Source organism: Vulpes lagopus, chromosome 10, assembly GCF_018345385.1.
Source record: "Vulpes lagopus strain Blue_001 chromosome 10, ASM1834538v1, whole genome shotgun sequence".
Taxonomy (NCBI): Eukaryota; Metazoa; Chordata; class Mammalia; order Carnivora; family Canidae; genus Vulpes; species Vulpes lagopus.
The window spans coordinates 108624375-108644624 of record NC_054833.1 but is presented as its reverse complement, the minus strand read 5'-3'; the positions used below and the strand labels follow the sequence as shown (position 1 = coordinate 108644624).

The 20250-nt window shown below is 61.3% G+C and overlaps 3 protein-coding genes across 13 annotated transcripts; 2 read left to right on the top strand and 1 right to left on the bottom strand.

Moving 5' to 3' along the window:
* The first annotated feature begins 1167 nt into the window (after positions 1-1167).
* Positions 1168-14949, top strand: CARMIL2 (capping protein regulator and myosin 1 linker 2). Of its 7 annotated transcripts, XM_041772422.1 has the most exons (40): positions 1168-1964; positions 2686-2830; positions 3358-3501; positions 3698-3792; positions 3878-3928; positions 4147-4209; positions 4315-4439; positions 4553-4644; positions 4852-4922; positions 5036-5109; positions 5252-5327; positions 5406-5494; positions 5604-5698; positions 5781-5867; positions 5950-6062; positions 6157-6234; positions 6334-6410; positions 6488-6818; positions 6923-7004; positions 7105-7201; positions 7292-7349; positions 7478-7650; positions 7820-7982; positions 8067-8168; positions 9226-9354; positions 9447-9560; positions 9706-9866; positions 9952-10039; positions 10241-10396; positions 10502-10568; positions 11035-11264; positions 12112-12212; positions 12295-12658; positions 12741-12863; positions 13496-13532; positions 13698-13769; positions 13863-14084; positions 14200-14280; positions 14619-14696; positions 14785-14949. In XM_041772422.1, exons 3-40 carry the CDS (start codon positions 3459-3461, stop codon positions 14895-14897), a joined length of 4371 nt encoding a protein of 1456 aa, XP_041628356.1. In that variant the 5' UTR covers positions 1168-1964; positions 2686-2830; positions 3358-3458; the 3' UTR covers positions 14898-14949. The 7 variants fall into 7 exon arrangements, with proteins under 7 accessions (XP_041628356.1, XP_041628355.1, XP_041628351.1 ...); XM_041772421.1 differs by lacking the exon at positions 14200-14280 and having other exon boundaries at positions 2686-3501; positions 6488-6592; positions 6749-6818; XM_041772417.1 differs by having other exon boundaries at positions 2686-3501; positions 9447-9530.
* On the bottom strand, positions 14907-18879 carry ACD (ACD shelterin complex subunit and telomerase recruitment factor). Of its 3 annotated transcripts, none has more exons than XM_041772428.1 (12): positions 18560-18879; positions 17278-17492; positions 17053-17146; positions 16888-16964; positions 16711-16755; positions 16575-16609; positions 16274-16425; positions 16099-16195; positions 15939-16019; positions 15399-15772; positions 15187-15278; positions 14907-15107 (listed from the first exon to the last, which is right to left on the bottom strand). In XM_041772428.1, exons 1-12 carry the CDS (start codon positions 18578-18580, stop codon positions 15029-15031), a joined length of 1362 nt encoding a protein of 453 aa, XP_041628362.1. In that variant the 5' UTR covers positions 18581-18879; the 3' UTR covers positions 14907-15028. The 3 variants fall into 3 exon arrangements, with proteins under 3 accessions (XP_041628362.1, XP_041628361.1, XP_041628363.1); XM_041772427.1 differs by lacking the exon at positions 18560-18879 and adding an exon at positions 17518-17710 and having other exon boundaries at positions 17278-17432; XM_041772429.1 differs by lacking the exons at positions 16575-16609; positions 18560-18879 and adding an exon at positions 17518-17710 and having other exon boundaries at positions 16274-16280; positions 17278-17432.
* PARD6A (par-6 family cell polarity regulator alpha) lies at positions 17798-20195 on the top strand. Of its 3 annotated transcripts, none has more exons than XM_041772425.1 (3): positions 17798-18467; positions 18851-18983; positions 19315-20195. In XM_041772425.1, the coding sequence occupies exons 1-3, from the start codon at positions 17901-17903 to the stop codon at positions 20064-20066; spliced, it is 1452 nt and encodes a 483-aa protein (XP_041628359.1). In that variant the 5' UTR covers positions 17798-17900; the 3' UTR covers positions 20067-20195. The 3 variants fall into 3 exon arrangements, with proteins under 3 accessions (XP_041628359.1, XP_041628358.1, XP_041628357.1); XM_041772424.1 differs by having other exon boundaries at positions 18851-19073; XM_041772423.1 differs by having other exon boundaries at positions 18851-19073; positions 19312-20195.
* Positions 20196-20250: the final 55 nt, after the last annotated feature.

The window sequence follows — 20250 nt, the reverse complement described above, 5'->3', positions numbered from 1 at the left end:
TTTGACCAGAATTCTGAATTGGTGGTTTCCAGTGAGAAGTAACAAAAGATAAGGTATGTGTGACCCCTTGGTGCTTGTCCTGTCCACGTAGTCCCGTCTCCCAGGAAAACAGGTAACGAGGCCTCAAGACTCAGAACCTGGCAGTCCGCTCTTTGGACCGAGTGTTAGTGGCCTGAGGCTGAGCGTGGGGTTCTTTGTCTCACGCATGGGCCAGCCCCTTTGGAGGCCAGAGTACCCCCCCTACCGTGTTTCGGTGGATGTATATAATTTGCTTAATTTTTTTGGTGTTTATAATCTCCAAGGAACAGTAAGTAAGTTCTTTATCTCTTCAGCATAGCTTTTTGTTGTTAAGATTTTATTTATTCATGAGAGACAGACGGGGGTAGAGACATAGGCAGAGGGAGAAGCAGTCTCCCCTTAGGGAGCCTGATGTGGGAGTCTGATCCCAGGATCCCGGACTCACAACCTGAGCCAAAGGCAGATGCTCAACCACGAAGCCACCCAGGTGACCCCCAGCATAGCTTTTTATCTCTCCTGTAAATTCAAGTTGTTTGAAATAAAAGTAGGTAAGTTTTGGATGGAGAGGGGGCAAGAAAAGTCATTCTGATGAGGTAGAAACTTAAAGGGGATCCCCTATTGCGTAGCCCATGATATACTCCATGTGACTCCATTATGTATAAAACCTTTTATTTGGGACGCCTGGGTGGCTCGGTGGTGGAGTGTCTGCCTTCGGCTCAGGACGTGACCCCGAGGTCCAGGCGTGAGTCCCACATCCGGCTCCCTGCAGGGAACCTGCTTCTGTCTCTCATGACTAAATAAAATTTTTTTAAAAACACCTTTTAAGATACAGATTTTATATTTATATATAATCAAAGTACAGAAGCCACTTCACACCAGAGAACTTTTGATGGGGTCGTTACCTGCTGTTAAGCCATTATTTCCTTCCACACCTGGGCTGGCGCCACCCTGTCCCTGCTGCCCAGCCCAGCAAGCAGCTGGGCCCTTCGCTTCCTGTGGCCGCGACCTAGTCTTAAAACCCTATGGAGGGAGCCTGGTGGCCGCCCCGGGAGGTGCAGCCTGGCGCTGCTGGGGCGGGCGGGGCCTGTGCCTCCCGAGGCGCCGTGGGCATTTCCCGCGCGCCCTCTAGGACGCAGACAAGCTGAAGGCCTCCGCCTGCGCTGGCTCACGGCTGTTAGGAGCTGAGTCCTGTGTTCACCTGGTCTCTGACGGCGGTTGTAGTTCTGTCGCCGCCGCCCTGGCCGCCAGCAGTGGAGAGTGTGGCTAGCCTGTACCCCTGCCCTGACTGCCGTGCGATTCTGGTTGGCCCTCCGCGGCCGCGCCCAGCCCAGCGGCTCTCCGCAGACGGGGGCGCGTACCAGCCGTGTGCCGGCCTGGGGTCCCCGCTGCAGTCCTTCCCTCTTCGCGTCCTAATCCTCCTCAGCAGCAACCCCCAGCGAGGTGGGTCTTCTCTTGTTCTGCCGTGGAGCCCTGGGGTGGCCCTGGCCCACTTGGCAGAGGAGTCCACAGCGCCAGGCCCTGTGCTGGGCGCTCGGGCAGCATTTGCTCCTTACAGCGGCACTGAGGTGAGCTAATAGCTCCACTTACAAAGCAGGAACTGGAAGCCCAAAAAGGTTGACCAACTTATTTAGTGTGGAACACCTGGTGAGAGGTGGGGTGGGAGGTAAGTTCAGGCAGTCCGCCTTCAGGTCTAGCGCTGTTTTCTTAAAGCTTTTATTTATTTGTTTGTTTGTTGTTTATTTATTTATTCATTTATTTATTCATTTATTTATTCATGAGGGGGGGTGGGCAGAGACACAGGCAGAGGAGAAGCAGGCTCCGTGCAGGGAGCCCAATGCGGGATTCCATCCGAGACTCCAGGATCACGCCCTGGGCTGAAAGCAGGCGCAAAACAGCTGAGCCACCCAGGGACCCCCTAGGACTAGCGCTCTCTACCTTGGCCTGCGGTGAGTGCCAGAGACCTACTGAGTTCTCACTCTAAGCCTTGTGGGTTCTATGTGGTCTTGGAGTCCTAGGTCTTAACCCAAACTCGTCTTTCAAACTGGGTGACAGCAGAGCCGACTGGTGCCTCTTTGCAGGAACAGCTTCTCCGACTGAGTCCTCCCATCAGCCCTAGCTAGTCCTCTGCTTTCATACCATAGGCCTTTTGCCTGAGGGGAGGCTTTGCTCAAGCGGCCACTGTTCAGTTTCGCCCAGCACTTTGTCTCAGTCCCCTGCAGAGAGGAGATTCTGCTGAGAGGTGGAATGACCATATGCCTGGAGGAGGTTCCCACTTCTCTCCACCCTGAGGTGGGGAGGGGTAACTAGGTGCGGAGGAAGCCAAGGGACCCTGCTGACCACCTCTCATCTCCTCTCAGGGCTATTTCACCCCCACCTGGCTGAGCTGTAGGCAGGGGCAAACGTCTGTTCCTAATACGTAGAGCTTAATTGGATTGTAGTGGAAGAAAATAATGATTCTCCTGTGAACCCGCATCTTTAACAGGGCAGCATGCTTCTGGTTAGCAGGACCCCACCCCATGACCTGCTGGCCCCTCCCAGCCCTGGAGACACTAGCTTTCCCCTCCTCTAGGGGTTCCCCTCTCCCTAAACCCTCTCCAGCAGAGGTGAGGGCCCGTGGAAGGGAGAGGCCCCCCATGTACCTGGCCTTTGCTCACCCCTCGTTGCCAGCCTTCAACTGCCCTGAACCTGATGAAAGCTGAGGACCCCGCACTGCAGAGCCTCCATCTGGCATTTTTCCTGCCGTTTCAAAAGCTGGCGGATTGCCGGGACGCCAGCTCATTTGACAGAGCATGCGACTCTTGATCTTGAGACCGTGAGTTCGAGTTCCCCTAGGGATTACTTAAATAAAAATTGGTGGATCTCCGACGGGGTCACAGACTCCGGGTTAGGACCAACAGATTAGATCCCTCAGGTACCACCCGGGTGTTAGGAAAGATCCTGGGAGAGATCTGATGCTCCTTGCTGAACAGACGCTCCTCTTGGCGGCCCCCTGTCCGCCTCCACAGCCGGATTTTGGAGGACAAACGCGGGTGGGCTGCAGGGATTCCCCGAGCGGGCAGCGCCCCCTGGTGCCCGCGGCAAGGACTGCGGCGCGGGGTGGAAGTTCGGGGTTAGGACCCACAAGAGGCGCGCGCCACGAGCGCGACCCCCCTCCGCCCTCCGCCCCCCCCCACCCCTACCCCACGGCTGCCCTGCCGGAGGAGATCCGGCGCGGCAGGGCGGGCGGACAGCTGGGACTCTGCCCCCCCCCTCCTACGTCTCCCGGCCGCGGAGGCCGAGGCGGGGAGGAGCCGGGCTGGGGGCGGCCTGGCAGGAAGCCGCGCGTACCTTCCGCCGCAGGAGGAGCAGGTGGCTGCAGTGCGGGCCGGGCCCCCAGGCTTCCTGTGTGCGCGCCCGCCCGCAACTGCTTCTCGGAGCTGGTTGGGCCACCCCGCGGCCCCATGGCCCAGACCCCCGACGGCGGCATCTCGTGCGAGCTGAGAGGTAAGCTCACCCGGCGGGGCGGCCGGGGACCCGCGAGCACTTCTCTCTGCTCCTGGGAAGGGCCTGGCGCCCCCACCTCCACTCCGCCCCTTGCTGCTGGCCCACACATGAGCCCAGGCCACAAGCCTGGTACAGACCACGGCCCGAGTGACCTCGAGGGGTGACCAAAGTCACTCAGCAGGCTGCCATTCGACAGGCGAGATCACCAGGTTCCTGTGGCCCAAGGAGGCCGAGCTGCTGCTGCAGACCTGGCTACCCGAGCGGGAGGGTGCTGAGCGAGGTCATGTCCTGGTATGGCAGGGGCAGAGCCCGGGAGGGCCGCGGGGCGGGCGAGAGCCTCCTGGCCTGCCCAGGGCTCAGACGCTCCCTCCCGCAGGCGCTGCTACGATGGCGAGCCTACCTGCTCCACACCTGCCTCCCCCTGAGGGTGAGTGGAGGCTGACTGCCGCCCCCACCTCGTCCTGTCCTCCGCAGCTTCCTTGGTGAGAGCTGCGTCCCCGACTTGTCTGGGGGCTCCGGCCTTCCAACGGCACTGGGCTCTGAGGCAGGCAGGGCTGGCTCTGAGCTCCGGGCTGCCTGGGGGACTGGGATCCCAGGAGCGGGGGGGCTAGGGCCTCAGTTCCAGCTGATTGGGGCACTCCATAGGTGGACTGCACATTCAGCTACCTGGAGGTCCAGGCCATGGCGCTGCAGGAGACACCCCCTCAGGTGAGACAGCTGGTACCCCACCCCCATGGCCTGCAGACTGGTTTTTGCCCCTGCTTCCATCTTCGGCCACAGGTGGAGCCCAGTCCAGCAGCCCTCCCTCCCCAGGTGACTTTTGAGCTAGAGTCCCTGCCTGAGCTGGTCCTGGAGTTTCCTGGTGTGGCTGCCCTGGAACAGCTGGCCCAGCACATTGCTGCAGCCATCAAGAAGGTCTTCCCTTGCTCCACCCTTGGGTGAGGCCCAACAGCGACAAGGGACCAGCAGGAAAGGAGGGGTGTGCTCTGGATGACATAAGTGGGTTGCCGCCCATCCCAGGGGCTACAAGTCCCCTTCTCCCCCTCCCCAGGAAGCTATTCCGGAGGCCCACATCCCCCTCCATGCTGGCTCGCCTGGAGAGAAGCAGCCCCTCTGAGGACACTGTGCCCAGCAGCCCCTGTGGTAAGGGCCAAGAAAAGGCCACACAGGGCTTCCAGCGTATCCCCATCCTGCAGCCCGAGACCCCTGAATTGAGGGTCTCCCAAACTGAACAGTCACTCAAAGAAAGCATAGCCACCACGCAGCTTGGGTCTGATCTTCCTCTCTCTCTGACCTTTTTTCTCTCTCCTTCTCCTCTTCACTCCTTTACACCCCTGGCACCTCCCCCAGGTGGCTTCTTGGAGACATATGAGGCCCTGTGTGACTACAATGGCTTCCCTTTCCGAGAGGAGATTCAGTGGGTGAGAGTATGGCCCTCCTCGGGGGCTCTAGAGATATCTGGTCCCCCATGTGCACTGGGTCCCCTTACCCCTTGTGACCCCAAGCCAGTTGGAGACATCTTCTTCCCATCCAGGATGTGGACACCATCTACCATCGTCAGGGCTGTCGCCACTTCAGTCTATGCGACTTCAGCCATCTAGGCAGTCGGTCTGTGGCCTGCCAGGCCTGGGAAGGGAGGGAGATCCCATGACCCGCATTCCTGGGCCTCAGCCTCTCCATGGAGGGGTATGTGGGCCTAGGATCTGGCTGGAGGGCCCTGAACTCCACCCCTGCCCCTTCCCCCACCCAGAGACCTGGCCTTGAGTGTGGCTGCCCTGTCCTACAACCTATGGTTCCAATGCCTCTCCTGTGTGGACATGAAGCTGGTAAGAGTGTAGCGGCAGGGAGGAGCAAGGGCGTGGGGACCAGTGTGCGACTCACTGAGCCCCCACTCTGGTTCTCAGAGCCTTGAGGTCTCAGAACAGATTCTGCACATGATGAGTCAGTCGTCCCACCTGGAGGAGCTAGTGCTAGAGAACTGTGGCCTGAGAGGGTAAGGGCGGCAGGGCAGGGCTTGGGACAGGAGTCTGGGAGCTTGGGATCCGACGGAGGCTTGTGGCCTGGAGGAGATGGGAATCTCACGCCAGGGGTCTGGTCCCCAGAGACTTTGTCCGGCGACTGGCCCAGGCACTGGCGGGGCACTCAAGCTCTGCCCTCCGGGAACTTAGCCTAAACGGGAACCTGCTGGACGACCGAGGTACGCGGGTTCTAGGGAAGCCCGGTGGAGGGGGGGCTGGTGCTGGAGGAAGCGCCGCAACACGGCTGCCCCCATTCCGCAGGCGTGACTGCTCTCAGCAGACACCTGGAGCATCGCCCAGGAGCCCTAAGGAGGCTCGGCCTGGCGCACACAGGGTTGACCCCGAGAGGTAGGTCGCCCGGCGGGGCGGGGCGGGGCGGGGCGGGGCGGGGCGTGCCTGACTGCCGAGCCACTCCGTCCTCCGCCCCCAGGAATGAGGTCTCTGGGCCGCGCACTGGCTGCCAATGTGGCCTTTGACACCGCCCTGACCCACCTGGACCTTTCCGGGAACCCTGGGGCGCTGGGGGCCTCGCAGGACAATGGGGTGAGTGTCTTCGGAGGCAATGGCGGGGCGCTGCAGGCAGGGCTGTCAGGGGCTCCGCGTGAGGCGGTCCTGACCCCCGGCCACCTCCCGTCAGGGCCTCTACGCTTTCCTGAGCCGTCCTAATGTTCTGACGTCCCTGAACCTCGCGGCCACCGACGCCGCCCTGGACACTGTGAGAGGCGGGCCGCGGGGGGCGAGCGGTGGGGCGCGGCCGGCCCGGGGCTGAGGGGGCGCGGCCGCCGTCCGAGTGGCCCACACCCTCCTCCCGCAGCTCTTCGCCGCGCTGGCCCGCGGCTGCTGCCCCAGCCTCCGCCACCTGGACGCCTCGAGGAACGTCTTCTCCCGCACGTAAGGGGGCGGGCCGGGGGGGCCGGGAGCCGCCTCCCCGCGCCCGGAAGCCCACTCCTCCCGCTCGCCCACCCCAGGAAGTCCCGGGCTGCGCCCGCCGCGCTGCAGCGCTTCCTCAGCCGCGCGGGGACGCTTCGGCACCTGGGCCTGGCGGGCTGCAGGCTGCCGCCCGACGCGCTCAGGTCAGTCGCCGCCCCGCGCCGCCGCCCCGCCCCGCCCCGCCCCGCCGCCCCGGGGCGCCCCCCGCCCCCCGCGTCCCGGCCCTGCCTGCGGGGAATCCGCCGCGCCTGGGGCCCCCTCTCCCAGCTCCCGCCACCCCCGGTGACGTCCCCTCCCAGGGCCCTTTTGGAAGGCCTCGCGCTCAACACGCACACGGGCGACCTGCACCTGGACCTCAGCGCCTGTGAGGTGAGCGCCGCACGCGCCCGGGGCTGCGAGGCGGGCGCGGACCGGCGGGGCCTGAGCCTCCGCACCTGCGGCCCGCTGGTCTGAGCGCCGCCTGTCACCTTCAGCTGCGCTCAGCCGGCGCTCAGGTGATACAGGACCTGGTGTGTGACGCCGGCGCCGTGAGCTCCCTGGATTTGGCCGATAATGGTGAGGCCGCCCCGAAACCCACCCTCCCACTGCCCACCCCGTTCCCACCCCAGCCCCAGCCCCTCAGCCTCTCCTCATGCGTGACCCGAGGCGCCCCTAGGCTTCGGCTCAGACATGGTGACCCTGGTGCTGGCCATCGGGAGGAGTCGGTCCCTGCGACATGTGGCACTTGGAAGGAACTTCAACGTCCGGTGCAAGTGAGCCCCCGTTCCATTCCCTCCCGGGCCTCCCAGACAGCACCCCACCACCCGACCCGGTCCTTCCAAACCACGGCTCCTGCCCCACAGGGAGACCCTGGACGACGTCCTGCACCGGATTGTCCAGCTCATGCAGGATGACGACTGTGTGAGTCTGGGGGCCACGCGGGATCCTCAGGCAACGGGTCCCTGTGGCTCCTGCTCCCTCAGACCATGCAACCTGCCCTCCTTGCTGATCGCTGATTCCGGACCCAAATGGCTTTTCCTTAACTCCAGCCCTTGCAGTCTCTGTCCGTGGCTGAGTCGCGGCTAAAGCAGGCCTCCAGCGTCCTGCTCCGGGCCCTGGGCACCAATCCCAACCTGACGGCGCTGGACATCAGCGGCAACGCCATGGGTGACACCGGCGCCAAAATGCTGGCCAAGGCACTTCGGGTCAACACCAGGCTCCGGTGGGCGGGGTCGGGGCAGGAGGGCGGGGCGGGGCGGTCGGGCTAAGGGGCAGGGCGGAAGGTGGAGGAGCAGAGGCTGCCAACTGGAGCGCGAGGTGACTAGACCTGGCCCGCGGGTTGGGTGGAGCCTGCGGAGCTCTGCCCTTGACTGAAGCCAGGCCTGGCCCAGGTCTGTGGTCTGGGACCGGAACCACACGTCTGCCCTGGGCCTGCTGGACGTGGCGCAGGCCCTGGAGCAGAACCACAGCCTAAAGGCCATGCCTCTGCCACTGAACGACGTGGCCCAGGCACATCGCAGCCGCCCGGAACTGACGGCCCGCGCAGTGCATCAGGTGTGGGTCCCTCTCTCCTCCTCCCTGCCCTGTTCTGTGCCCTGGCCCCGCCTCCTACCCCTTCTCAATATCCCTTGTGCCCAGATCCAAGCCTGTCTTTTGAGGAATAACCGTGCGGACCATGCCTCTTCTGACCGCATGCCCCGTCTGCGGCCACCTGGTCTGGTCTCAGACCCCTCAGAGCAGGTTAGTGTCTCCTCTCTCAGCCTTGAGTAGGCACAGAAGATTGGGGATGGGAAGAGCTGTAGCCGCTGGAACCCTCCAATGAGTTTGAGGGTCTGACTTTCTTGGGGCGAGGCTGCCTAAATTATACTCTCCAGGACAAGTAGCTCTCCCAAATAACACCCCTGGATGCCTTTTTTTTTTTTTTTTTTTTTCCTGGATGCCTTTTAGAAGCATTTAAATAGGTTCTTTTGTTTAAGATGGTAGATATTTAAAAATTCTCCCTTAATTCTCCCCCCACCCCCAGCTGATTGTAGCCCCATCTGTGACTTGCCTTTTGCAGGGCTCTCTTCTCTACCGTCCTCTGCTGGGGCCAAACCCAGCAACCCTTTTCCCTGGCTTCGTCCCTCTCCACTACCTTGCCTTTGTGCCATGTTCCCACCTATTCATTCCCAAATTCCCCTTCTTTCCCAGGCTTTTGAGCCCAGGCATCTTGACCCAGACATTCTACAGGGGCTTCACATTCTGTACACCTTAAAATGATTTTATCACTTCCCACAAACCCTTCTCTCTACTCTAGAACCCATTCTCAGCCGTGCTCAAACTGACCAAGTGTTTTGGACAGAGGTTTGGGCCAAGTCTCTCCTAGCCATATTAGAACCCCCACGGAGCTCCTTGCTCCTATCTCTGCTAATTCTCCAACACACTGCTCCTCACCCCCACCTCAACTATCTTCTTGCTCCTCCCAGTCCTTCTTCCATGTCTCTTCCCATTTCTGCCCACTGCATCCTGTCCTCTATGTGGCTAGTAAGCAGAGTGATCTAAAAACATAGACGTGCCTAACCGTTCCTTGTCATCCTGCTCTGGACACTTAGGAAGTATATATAAAGTCCCTAAAATGAACCAAAGGAGACACTGCTTGCCCTCCTTGAACAGATAGGGTCTGTGAGTGGCTGGCCGGATAGTATTGGCTCCAGGACCTCACTCACCCTGTTGGAGACCCTGGGAAGGAAGCAGAGTCCAGGGGGCTGGAGGGGATCAGGACTTCACTGATTCTTGATGCACACCTCCTCCCCCCTAGGAAGTGAATGAACTGTGTCAGTCAGTGCAGGAGCACATGGAACTCCTGGGCTGTGGGGCTGGGCCTCAGGGTGAAGCTGCTGTGCACCAGGCAGAGGATGCCATCCAAAATGCCAACTTCTCTCTCAGTGTGAGCACTCCTTCCCCAACCACTGCTGCAGGGACCCTTCCCCCTCTTAATCAGGTGTCAACTTGAAACTCCTTCTCTTACTTGGCCTCCAGATCCTCCCAATTCTGTATGAGGCTGGGAGCTCCCCAAGTCACCAGTGGCAGCTGCGGCAGAAGCTAGAGGGCCTCTTAGGACAGGTGGGTGAGGTCTGCCGCAAGGATATTCAGGTAAGATGGTACCCTTGCCCCAACGCCACCTCCGTAAACAGGCTTGACACCTATCTCATAGGTTTGACTGTGTCATCCTTTGTGTCAATGTTCTGTGGGGGCTGGAGCCTCAGGCCACACTCTCCATGCTCTGATCTTTGCCCAGGACTTCACTCAGGCCACACTGGACACAACAAGGAGCCTCTGCCCACAGATGCTACAGGGACCCAGGTGGAGGGAGCAGCTAGAGGGGGTCCTGGTGGGCTCAAGGGGCCTCCCAGAGCTGCTCCCAGAGCACCTACTACAAGATGCCTTCACTAGGCTCAGGTGGGCTGGATGGGCCTGGGCTGGACTGGAATGAACAGGACTGGGCAGAGATAGCTCATTCATCTTTGCTCTCTCTCGCTCTCAGGGATATGCGGCTGTCAGTTACAGGGACCTTGGCAGAGAGCATTGTGGCTCAGGCTCTGGAGGGGCTGAATGCAGCCCGGGATCGGCTGGTGAGGGACAATCGTGCACATGCACCACATGCACGCACAGGCACACGCACCCACATACCCACAGTGACCTGCCACTGCCTTGCAGGGGTTCTGTAATGTCTTCTCGGTCCTATAGCTCAGAGGTATTTCAGGGTTCCTTTAGGACTGATGGGACTATGGCTGAGGCCCAACTGCCTGTCTTTGGGGTGCCTGGTATTGCAGGTAGAGAATCTGGCTCGGCAGGCAACAGTGGCAATGCCTCTTGCTATACCAGCGCTGGATGGAGGTGAGACCAGCCCCCTTGGGCCTGGGGAATTGGAAGGTCTTTTCTTCCCTGAGGAGGTGAAGGAAAAGCAAGAGGATGAAGAAGAGCAGAAGGTATGTGGTCTCAGAAGTCTAGATCTTCCCATCTTGTTATGGAGTGTGGAAGGCAGGGAGCCAGCTTCCGTGTGTCCCAGGCTGAGTTTCTGCCCTCCCCACTAGGATGACAGTCCTCCACAAAAATGGCCCGAGTCCAGCCAGTGCCTTCATTTGGTTCCCTCCACTCACAGTAAGTCAGGGTCTGGGGAAAAGGGAATTAACCAGGTCGGGCTGAAAGTTCTTCATTAGTTCTGGGGACCTGGACACGTGGATACATTCAGTCTTGTCCAAGGAATTCCCTGACCCTTGACTGAGCCAGCCCAGGCCCTCTGCAACCTGCAGGCTGGGGTCTGCTGTGGTCGGCGTGGAGCAGGACCTGAGCAGACCAGGACCCGGCCGCAGCCGCGGTCTCCATTCGCCTCCCCCGCCCCTTTCCCCACCCCTAGGATGCGCATGCTTCGAGGCAGCGCAAAGCCGCGCCGCTCGGGGCCGCGCTCAGCACCGCGGACAGCGGCGCGGGGGAGGGGCCGGGGGGGCGGGCGGCGTAGCCGGGCCCCTCCCCGCGCCCTGGGCGGGTCCCCCGCCGCCCTAGCGCCGCTGTCACCACCACCTCCCCTGGCTCGCTGCTCGGTGCTCTTCTGGTGCTCTCCCCTTAGGTGCTGCTGAGGAACCGGAGCCCGAGCTGGCGGCTCCGGGGGAAGATGCGGAGCCGCAGGCGGGGCCTTCTGCGCGTGGCTCTCCGAGCCCCGCCGCCCCCGGGCCCCAGGCCGGCCCACTGCCTCGCATGGACCTGCCACCCTCTGGACAGCCCCTGCGCCATCCGACCCGGGCCCGGCCGCGGCCACGGCGCCAGCACCACCACCGGCCGCCGCCGGGGGGCCCCCAGGTGAGTGCCCTTCCCCCACTCTAGAGCTCTTGGAATTGGGGGTCACGAGTGGCTTGTTCGCTCCTCAGGAGTGATGGCGGCTAGGGAGGTGGGTTGTAGGGGCCCAAGACCACCTAGTCGTGCAGCCGTGTCTTGGCTTCTTCCTGGCCACCCCTTCCCCAGGTTGTTCCCATGCAGGGTCATGAGTGTGTGGATTTCACTGGGGGTACATCTGTTTGGGACTGCACTTTGTGTTGGCCCTTTGCATGGATGGATGTGCGAGGGAGGGTGTCCATCTTATCCTCCCTCTTCCAGGGTTCCTGAAAGATGCTGGGCCCTCAGGCTGAGGGGAAAATCCTGCATCTACTGCAGGTCCAGTGGGTGTTTATATGAGATGTGTACGTGCGCTGGGTATACTGGTGGGGGCAGTGGACACAGGGCAGAAGGCAGAGTCAGCTTGAGGCCCCCCAGAGGGTCTGACGCAGCAGCAGGCGCTGCTGAGCTGCCAGCAGGCCGGGTGGGGTGGGGGTGGAGGGTACTGCAGGGAACTGTTTAGAGCAGAGGGGGTGGCAAATGGGAATGTGTGACCCAGGGGGCCTCTGGGTTCTAGCCTGCTGGTTCAGGGTGTGTAAGAGACTCCATGGGACAAGAACAGGTGTGGGCCAGATTTGTGTGTCCAGGGCCAACTACTGGCGAGGGGATATGAGAAACTAGCATCTCTGCCCACCAGCTGCACAGGAAGGTTTGTCAGTAGCCCCTTAGGGTCACTCCATCTCCCGGTTCCTGGAGTTGCCTAGGCCAGGTTGCTGGACAAGGGGTGGAAAGAATTCATGGTTGTGCTCAGCCCTGACCCTATGGTGTCCCCCAGGTGCCCCCAGCCCTGCCGCAGGAAGGGAATGGGCTCAGTGCCCGCGTGGACGAGGGCGTGGAGGAATTCTTCTCCAAAAGGCTGATCCAGCAGGATCGCCTGTGAGTGAGGGGCAGTTGTAGTGGGTGGGAGGGGGTGGGCTGTTCCATGGGCCTTCCCACTCACTGCTGGCTGTTCCCACAGCTGGGTCCCTGAAGAGGACCCGGCCAACGATGGGGGTGCCACCCCTGTCCCTCGTACACTGCGAAAGAAGCTGGGTACCCTCTTTGCCTTCAAGAAGCCTCGTTCAACACGGGGGCCACGGCCTGATCTAGAGACCAGCCCTGGGGCAGCTCCCCGCACTCGAAAGACCACACTTGGAGACCTGTTGCGGCCACCAGCCCGTCCTGGCCGTGGTGAGGAGCCTGGTGGGGCTGAGGGGGGCACCAGCAGCCCTGACCCTGCCCGCAGGAGCCGGCCTCATTATACTCGGGAAAGCAAAGCCTATTCAATGATACTGCTACCTGCTGAAGAGGAGGAGGAAACACTGGGTGCCAGACCTGACAAGGTAGGCCTGGTGACAAGGGGTGAGGGCTCTGCTAGGACTGAGGCAGTGGGCTCTCTCTCCATCTGAGCTTCTCTGTCCTCAGCGACGTCCCCTGGAGCGGGGAGACACAGAGCTGGCCCCATCTTTTGAACAGCGGGTCCAAGTGATGCTGCAGAGGATCGGTGTGAGCAGAAGCAGCGGGAGTGCCGAAGGCAAGAGGAAGCAAGTAAGTTGGGAGGGATGTAAGTGCAAAGTGAGGGGGCAGGGGACATGTGGCTTGTGGCAGTCTGTGGGTGACATATGTGACCAGAAGGAGACTCATGACACACACACTGCTCTATCGGTTCCACCCCCTCTTCCTCAAAATAGTCATTGGCTTCTGCCCTGGCCACTACTGTCTCTTCCTTGGAGCTGGGATGGTCCTTTCTCTGTAGATTAACAAATCCCTGACCTTGTCATTTGCATTTGAAACAAGTCCTCCAGGGACTTCCCCTAAAGATCCTGTTCTGGTTCCTAACCCTGCCCAAGGCCTCAGCCCCGTCGCTTCTTTCATCTCACTGTGCTCCATCTGTGGCATCTCAGTGCCTTGTAACCCGTTCCTCTGTTGGGAGCTCCTCCTTGGCTACTTCCAGCCTCTCATCACCACCCATGGGTTGCATCAGCTTCCTCTTCACCCATCCCTGCATCTCCTGGTGGGCACTTACGATCAATGAACTTGAGAGCTTCTGCCAGTGTCAACTCCAGGAAAAAACCATATCCGAGGGCCACAGGGCATTCTTGTAGTTACAAGAATGAAGAAAGAACAAGGCTAGAGTGAGGGTAGGACCGGACTGAGTTTGACTTCCCTGTTTCCTACAGAGCAAGGATGGAGAGATCAAGAAGGCTGGCTCAGATGGTAAGTGGGACCCTGTCCTAGGATGGTACCATTTTGGTGAGGGAGTTGTCCTTAAAGATAGTCTCCAAGGCATTTCTTGTCCTGGGGTTAAAGGGAAAGAGGCCAGGTTTTTCTTCCCCTACCTCCCAAGGGCTGGTGCCTGAACCCCCAAGCCCCTCCTTGCAGGTGACATTATGGACAGTTCCACAGAGGCCCCTCCCATCTCCATCAAGTCCCGCACCCACTCCGTGTCTGCTGGTGAGTAAGGGCTGCTATCTGTTGGGGGGACATGCAAGGATAGGCAGGAGGGAGATCAAACCATTGATTAGGCTCATACCCTTCTCCCTTCAGACCCCTCGTGCAGACCTGGTCCAGGGGGTCAAGGGCCTGAGTCTACCAGCTGGAAGACACTGGGGCAGCAGCTGAATGCAGAGCTCAGGGGCCGTGGTTGGGGCCAACAGGATGGTCCGGGCCCCCCCTCTCCTTGTCCCAGCCCCAGCCCACGAAGAGCCAGCCCCTCCCCAGACAGCCTGGGCCTCCCAGAGGACCCTTGCTTGGGCCCCAGGAATGAAGGTAAGCAGGTACCCTAGCTCCCACTCCAATACTGGGCTCCCCAGCCGGACAGAGGGGGAGGCAAGGGATGGGGATAGCTGTCCAGACCATCCCCTGATACCCTGGCCTCCTCTAGATGGCCAACTGAGGCCAAGGCCTCTCTCGGCAGGGCGACGAGTAGTGTCTGTGCATGAGGACCAGCTCCAGGCCCCTGTTGGTGAGGGGGGACACCTCCCTGTGTGCTTGAGTGCAGGAGATGGGGGGAGGGTAGACTCCAGGACTCCCTTCATGGCCCTGGTCCTTGGAGGGGGCCACCAGTGATAGGAGATTGCACAGTCAGGGAGCCAGAAGGCATGGAGCAAGGGTCTCACGAACCCTTCCTACTAGCCCTGACTCCACCTCCGGAACAGCAACCTCCACAAGGGGTGGGAGGAGGCAGGGGAAGGGGGGACGCTCTGCAGACAACAGTGTGTGCTCATGCATACACACAGTGGAAGTCCAGGAGGAGGGGTGGGAACAGGCACCCCCCCCTTGCCAAGTATTTGTGTCTCTCAGAACGGCCCCTGCGGCTGCAGCGCTCCCCTGTCCTCAAGCGGAGGCCGAAGCTTGAGGCGCCCTCCTCTCCAAGCCTCGGTAAGAGGCAGCTGGGGCCACTGGGGAGGGGAGCAGGACTGCTTGGTCCAGTCTTGACCCCTTCTCTGCCTTTCTCCTTCCCTTGCAGGATCTGGCCTTGGAACCCAACCTCCACCCCCACAGCCTACAGAGCCCTCCAGCCCCGAGCCAACCCCCCCCTCCCCAGCCACAGACCAAAGAGGCGGCGGCCCCAACCCCTGATCCCTCTCCTTTTCCTGCCGCATGAGATTATTTTATTAAAAAACTCAAAGGAGCAGAGTGTGGAACACTGTTTGTCGATCTCCAGCCGTGGATCTGTGTGCATACATCTGCCCACATGTCCACGTGATCCCTCACACCTGGGTTAGCTCAGACTCCAGCTGTGGCTCCATCAGAAAGTGCAAGGCCCAGGCCACGAGCTGGGGAGGAAGCCTGGGAAGAAAACCATGGCTGTATGGCAATGGAGACTGGGACTGGTGACTGAAAGCGGGGGGCAGCCCTTGGCACTCACCTGACAGCTTGGACCTGGGCACACAGGGAGGTGCAGGGTGGCTCGTACTCATACTGGAAGGCAGAACCATCACGATGCCTCTTTGGAGGGTCCTGAAAGTGATGTGGTAGCAAGAGCAGGGCCTAGAAGGACCCCTAATCCAAGGCTACTCCCCACCCCTACTCCCAGCTGCACCCAAAGCCCACCCCATTCTACTATCCACCTATGCTCACCCAAACGGGAGTGGATTCCAGGGCTCCTGTGGCGTTTTTTGTCCTTGGAGAGTGATGCCAGTTCTTGAGGGGCAACCCTAGCTCCTTGAACTCCAGGCTGGGTTTCTGGGCCTTGGTCATAGTGGCCTGATGTGGGCTGGGTACATGGCCAAGGGGTGACAGACTTGGGGTGCAGCTCAGGAGTGGGGAACTGGGTACAGGGTTAGAGTGTGGGGAGCCAGGGGGCAGGGGGCCATAGGCTGAACAGATGGCTGGTACAGCCTGGGAGCTGCCCTTCTGCACTAGGTCTGAAGCTGCCAAGGACAGGGCAGGCAGAAGGCTGATGCTGGCACCGTCTTCCTCTGAGGACACGTGGCTGGGTAAAGCTGGGGTTCCTGGGAAGAAGGGGACCATGAGTACAGCCCTCGCAGCTCAGTGGCCCGTGAGTTTAGGCAGCCTACAGGGACAGTGCTTATCCCCCATCTGGGTGAGCAACCGTTTGCAGCGGCCTGGGTACCTGGCTGAGAGCAGTGAATGCCTGTGGGCTGAGCATCACCTTACCTGAGGAAGTAGGTGAGGAAGGAGAGACGATAGTCAGCGATAGGTCCTGCAAAGCTGGGTCTGGTGAGGGCAGCTCTGGAGCTGAGGGTCAGGGGGAGCTTATTAGCACTGTGGGCATTGGGCCCCCAGGTACTCCCCTCTTCTCTCCAGTCCTCCTTACCCTGGGCACTGGGGCCTGGACCCAGAGAGCTCAGAACTCGCTGGTCATTCTCCGAGATGTGCAGCCAGGAGCTGGGGACAGTGTACACAGCTTCTCCCTGTGGGGCATAAACTCTCAGACTAGCCCTTGCCCAACTCCTCACCCTGACATTTCCCAAGGGAAGCCCCAGACTGACCGTGGCCCTACAGCGGGTGGAGGCCCAGCGGGTGAGGGGGGGCGCTGTGCAAGGGCCTGTCAGCATCAGACAGCTCTCAGCCAGGTGCACCAGCGCCCCCTGATGCTCCTGATCCTCCTGCACCTCATCCAGAAGTTGAGACAGTGAAAGGCCTAAGGGCAGGGACCAGAGGATGGGCCAAAACTTGAAGAGGTGGGAGGGAAGGGTGGGCGGGGAGAAGAGCTTACTAAGGAAGCAAGAGGTGATGACTGGAGAGGTCACTCTGCGGGTGTTAGGGTCATTGGCCAACCCCTGTAAGTACCTGCGCTGGGGGAGATGGACTCTGAAAGGTGCTCCCTATAGAAACAAAGAGGGCAAGCCTGAGGAACAATCCTGAGGCCTGTCTACACAGATTTGACACAGCCACACTTGGCCGCAGAGCCCAACCCCATACTCACTCCAGGCAGTCAAATAGCTTTTTCTGCACATCCGGGTCCTGGTTGCTGGGGGCAAGAAAGGAGAGTAGCAGGCAAGGTTGTTACTGGAAGGCCTAAGCTCTGCCATCCGAAAGCCCCATTGCAACGGCAGCCAGGCCCGAGTAGGGAGAACAGCCGGTGAGGGGGGCCATCGCTTACCAACCAATCACCCGTTCCAGGGGCTGCTCTGTGGGCAGCAGGCTGAAGCGGTCCACCTGGAGGTAGAACTCCGGCGCCTGAGGGATTGAGTTTCGGGACAGGTTTTGGGGGCTTGTCACGGAGAGCCAGGCTCCTTAACCCGCCCAGGCCAGCCTCTCCACTCACCGCGCCGCCTTCGCCGACTTGGACGCGGACCCCACAGTCCTTCAGCAGCAGCAGCCGGCCTTCTGCCCCTCGGAAGCCGAACTCCTTCTCCTCCCTGCGGCAAGCACGGCCCTCGCGGCCTCAGCCCGCTCGAACACGGCGCCGCCCGCTAGCGGCCCGCCCACCCCCGGCGCAAGCCTCCTCCCGCTACACTCAGCTGTCCCCGGGCTCCGCGGCGTCTCTCACCAGTCTGAGGCGTTCAGGGCTTCCCGCGTCACTAGGCACCGGACGCTGTGGGTCCCGTCAGACACGAGCAGCGCGGCCGCGACATCAGATGTGTCAGGGACGCGGGGCGGGCCCGGGGCCTCGGCCTCGGCCTCGGCCTCGGCCTCCTGCAGCACCTGCGGGCGTCCACTGGCGTCAATCCCACGGCCCTCGGGCCCGGCCCTGGTCTCCGAGGCCTGAGAAGAATGCGGGAGGGCTCACCTCGAGCAGCTGCCCCGGCTGCGGACTTGAGAGAGCGTCTGACCCCAGGACCAGCTCTCGAATCCAGGGCCGCAGGACCAAGCTCCCCAAGCCCGCCATTCCCGCAGCCGCCCCGCACCGAGAACCGCCAGCCCGCGATTCCCGCGGACGCCGGGCCCCGCCTCTCGCCGTAGAGGAAGCGCGCTGTGGCGGGGCGGGACCCGAGGGCGAGGCCCCGCCCCCATGCGTGCCCGCGCGTGCGCACGAGCTCGTGTGGTTCGGGAACGTGTGTGCAGACACTTTTTCGGTACGGTGGGTGCCAACGTGCTTGGTTTACCCCAGTGCCTCCGAGGAACGGCCCGGCGTGTGGGCCGTTCGTCAAGACTCCCGTGCCGCCGGGCAGGATGGGGCCCAGGGCTGGCTGGGATGGGAAGGGAAGGATCTGGAGCTTGAGGCTGCGGCCACGAGTGGTCAAGCGAGTTGGCTCAAAGCCACTTCCACACCGTGGGAACCGAGTCGCTCAGCAAATACTTATGGTTCAGTTTCCTCATCTAAACGTGCAGTCTCGTAAGGCCAGCGGAAATACTAGGACACACACAACACTCGGTAAACGCCACTTCCCTGTCTCCCCTCGGAACGGCGAAGCCCCACCCCCAGACTCGGAGACTTGCGCGCAGGAGCGTAATGACGCAAGAGCACACGAAGACGCCCCCACCCCATCTCCGTTTCCTAGGAAACGTGGACTCCGCGTACCGCTCACTGTCGCTGCCCCCTTGACGTCATGGTCCGGACGGGAGGGCGGGGCGAGTGCTACCGCCAGGGGCGGGGCGACGGGCCGGTCGCCCGGGCTGTGCACCTGCGCCCAGGCGGGCCGCCTGGGGCACCGTCCCCGGCCCGCCGGCCTCACCATGGCCAGGCCGCAGAGGACTCCGGCGCGCAGTCCCGACAACATCGTCGAGGTGAAGAGCAAAGTAAGGGCCCCTCTGGCCCCGGCTCCGGCCTCGGCCCTAGGCGCTTCCAATTCCCCTATCCTCCCCTTTCCTGGCTTCTTAGTCCCCACCACCTTTTTTCTCGCCTCCATCATTCATGTCCCATTCTCCGGCCTTTCCTCTCGCTTTCCTCCATCCATCCTCCTTCCGCTGCCGGCCCCGAGAGCCCCTCTGTGGCCTTGGTACCTGGAGGGCGGGGAGAAGACCTTGGACAGCGTCCCTCGTCTCGTACTGGAGCTGAGGTCTGGGGGCAAGGCTGCAGCCATAGCGACAGCCTTTTCCGACCTCTAACACCCTCGGACCTGTGGTGGGAAAGGGCACGGGCCCCGTCCTGACCCCTCCTCTCACCCACCCCCTGCCTCCAGTTTGATGCTGAGTTCCGACGCTTCGCGCTGCCCCGCGCTTCGGTGAGTGGCTTCCAAGAGTTTTCGCGGTTGCTGCGTGCAGTCCACCAGATCCCGGGCCTGGACGTGCTGCTTGGCTATACAGATGCTCACGGTGACCTACTGCCCCTCACCAACGACGACAGCCTGCACCGGGCCCTGGCCAGCGGGCCCCCACCGCTGCGCCTGCTAGTACAGAAGCGGGGTGAGGAGGATGGGGTACAGTGGGCAGCCTCTGTGGGGTAGGACGGCAGGGCAGGTCTACAAGGGTTAGTGTATGCCCAGGGCGTCCAGGCTTCACCCTCTGCAGTCCCTGCCCTTGGCCTGACCTCCAAGTGGTAGGAAATAGCTACAGTGTCCCCTTCCCCAGGCCCGAGACTGAGGGAAAAGGGCCCACGTGGGAGAGCAGGGTTTCTGATCTCAGCACCCCCCCTCTCCTGCAGCAGAAGCTGACTCCAGTGGCCTGGCCTTTGCCTCCAACTCTCTGCAGCGGCGGAAGAAAGGGCTCCTACTTCGGCCAGTGGCACCCCTGCGCACCCGGCCACCCCTGCTAATCAGCCTGCCCCAAGATTTCCGCCAGGTTTCTTCAGTCATAGATGTGGACCTACTGCCTGAGACCCACCGACGGGTTCGGCTGCACAAGCATGGCTCGGACCGCCCCCTGGGTTTCTACATTCGAGATGGCATGAGTGTCCGTGTAGCTCCCCAGGGCCTGGAACGGGTTCCAGGCATCTTCATCTCCCGCCTGGTACGAGGGGGCCTGGCTGAGAGTACGGGGCTGCTGGCAGTCAGTGATGAGATCCTCGAGGTCAATGGTATTGAGGTGGCTGGGAAGACCTTGGACCAAGTGACGGACATGATGGTCGCCAACAGCCACAATCTCATTGTCACTGTCAAGCCAGCCAATCAGCGCAATAATGTGGTGCGCGGAGCATCTGGGCGTCTGACAGGGCCTTCCTCTGCTGGGCCTGGGCCTACTGAGGCTGAGAGTGACGATGATAGCAATGATCTGGTCATTGAAAACCGCCAGCCTCCATGTTCCAATGGGCTGTCTCAAGGGCCTCCATGCTGGGACCTGCGCCAAGGCCGTCTACTTCCTGGTGCCCGCAGTTCTCTGCCCTCCCTGGATGATCAGGAGCAGGCCAGCTCTGGCTGGGGGAGTAGCATGCGAGGAGATGGTAGTGGCTTTAGCCTCTGATGGGCAAGGATGCAACCCCTTGCCACTCCAGGCTGCTGAGACATGGCAGGGACTTCCTTGGTGGGAGTTCTTAGCTTGCTCACAGGGCCCTCTCAGTCTGGGGAACATTAAAGGTTTTCTACAAATGCAGTCATGGTCTTTCTGTGTCCCAGGCTTAGCGTCCTCCATGGTCTCACAATTTTGC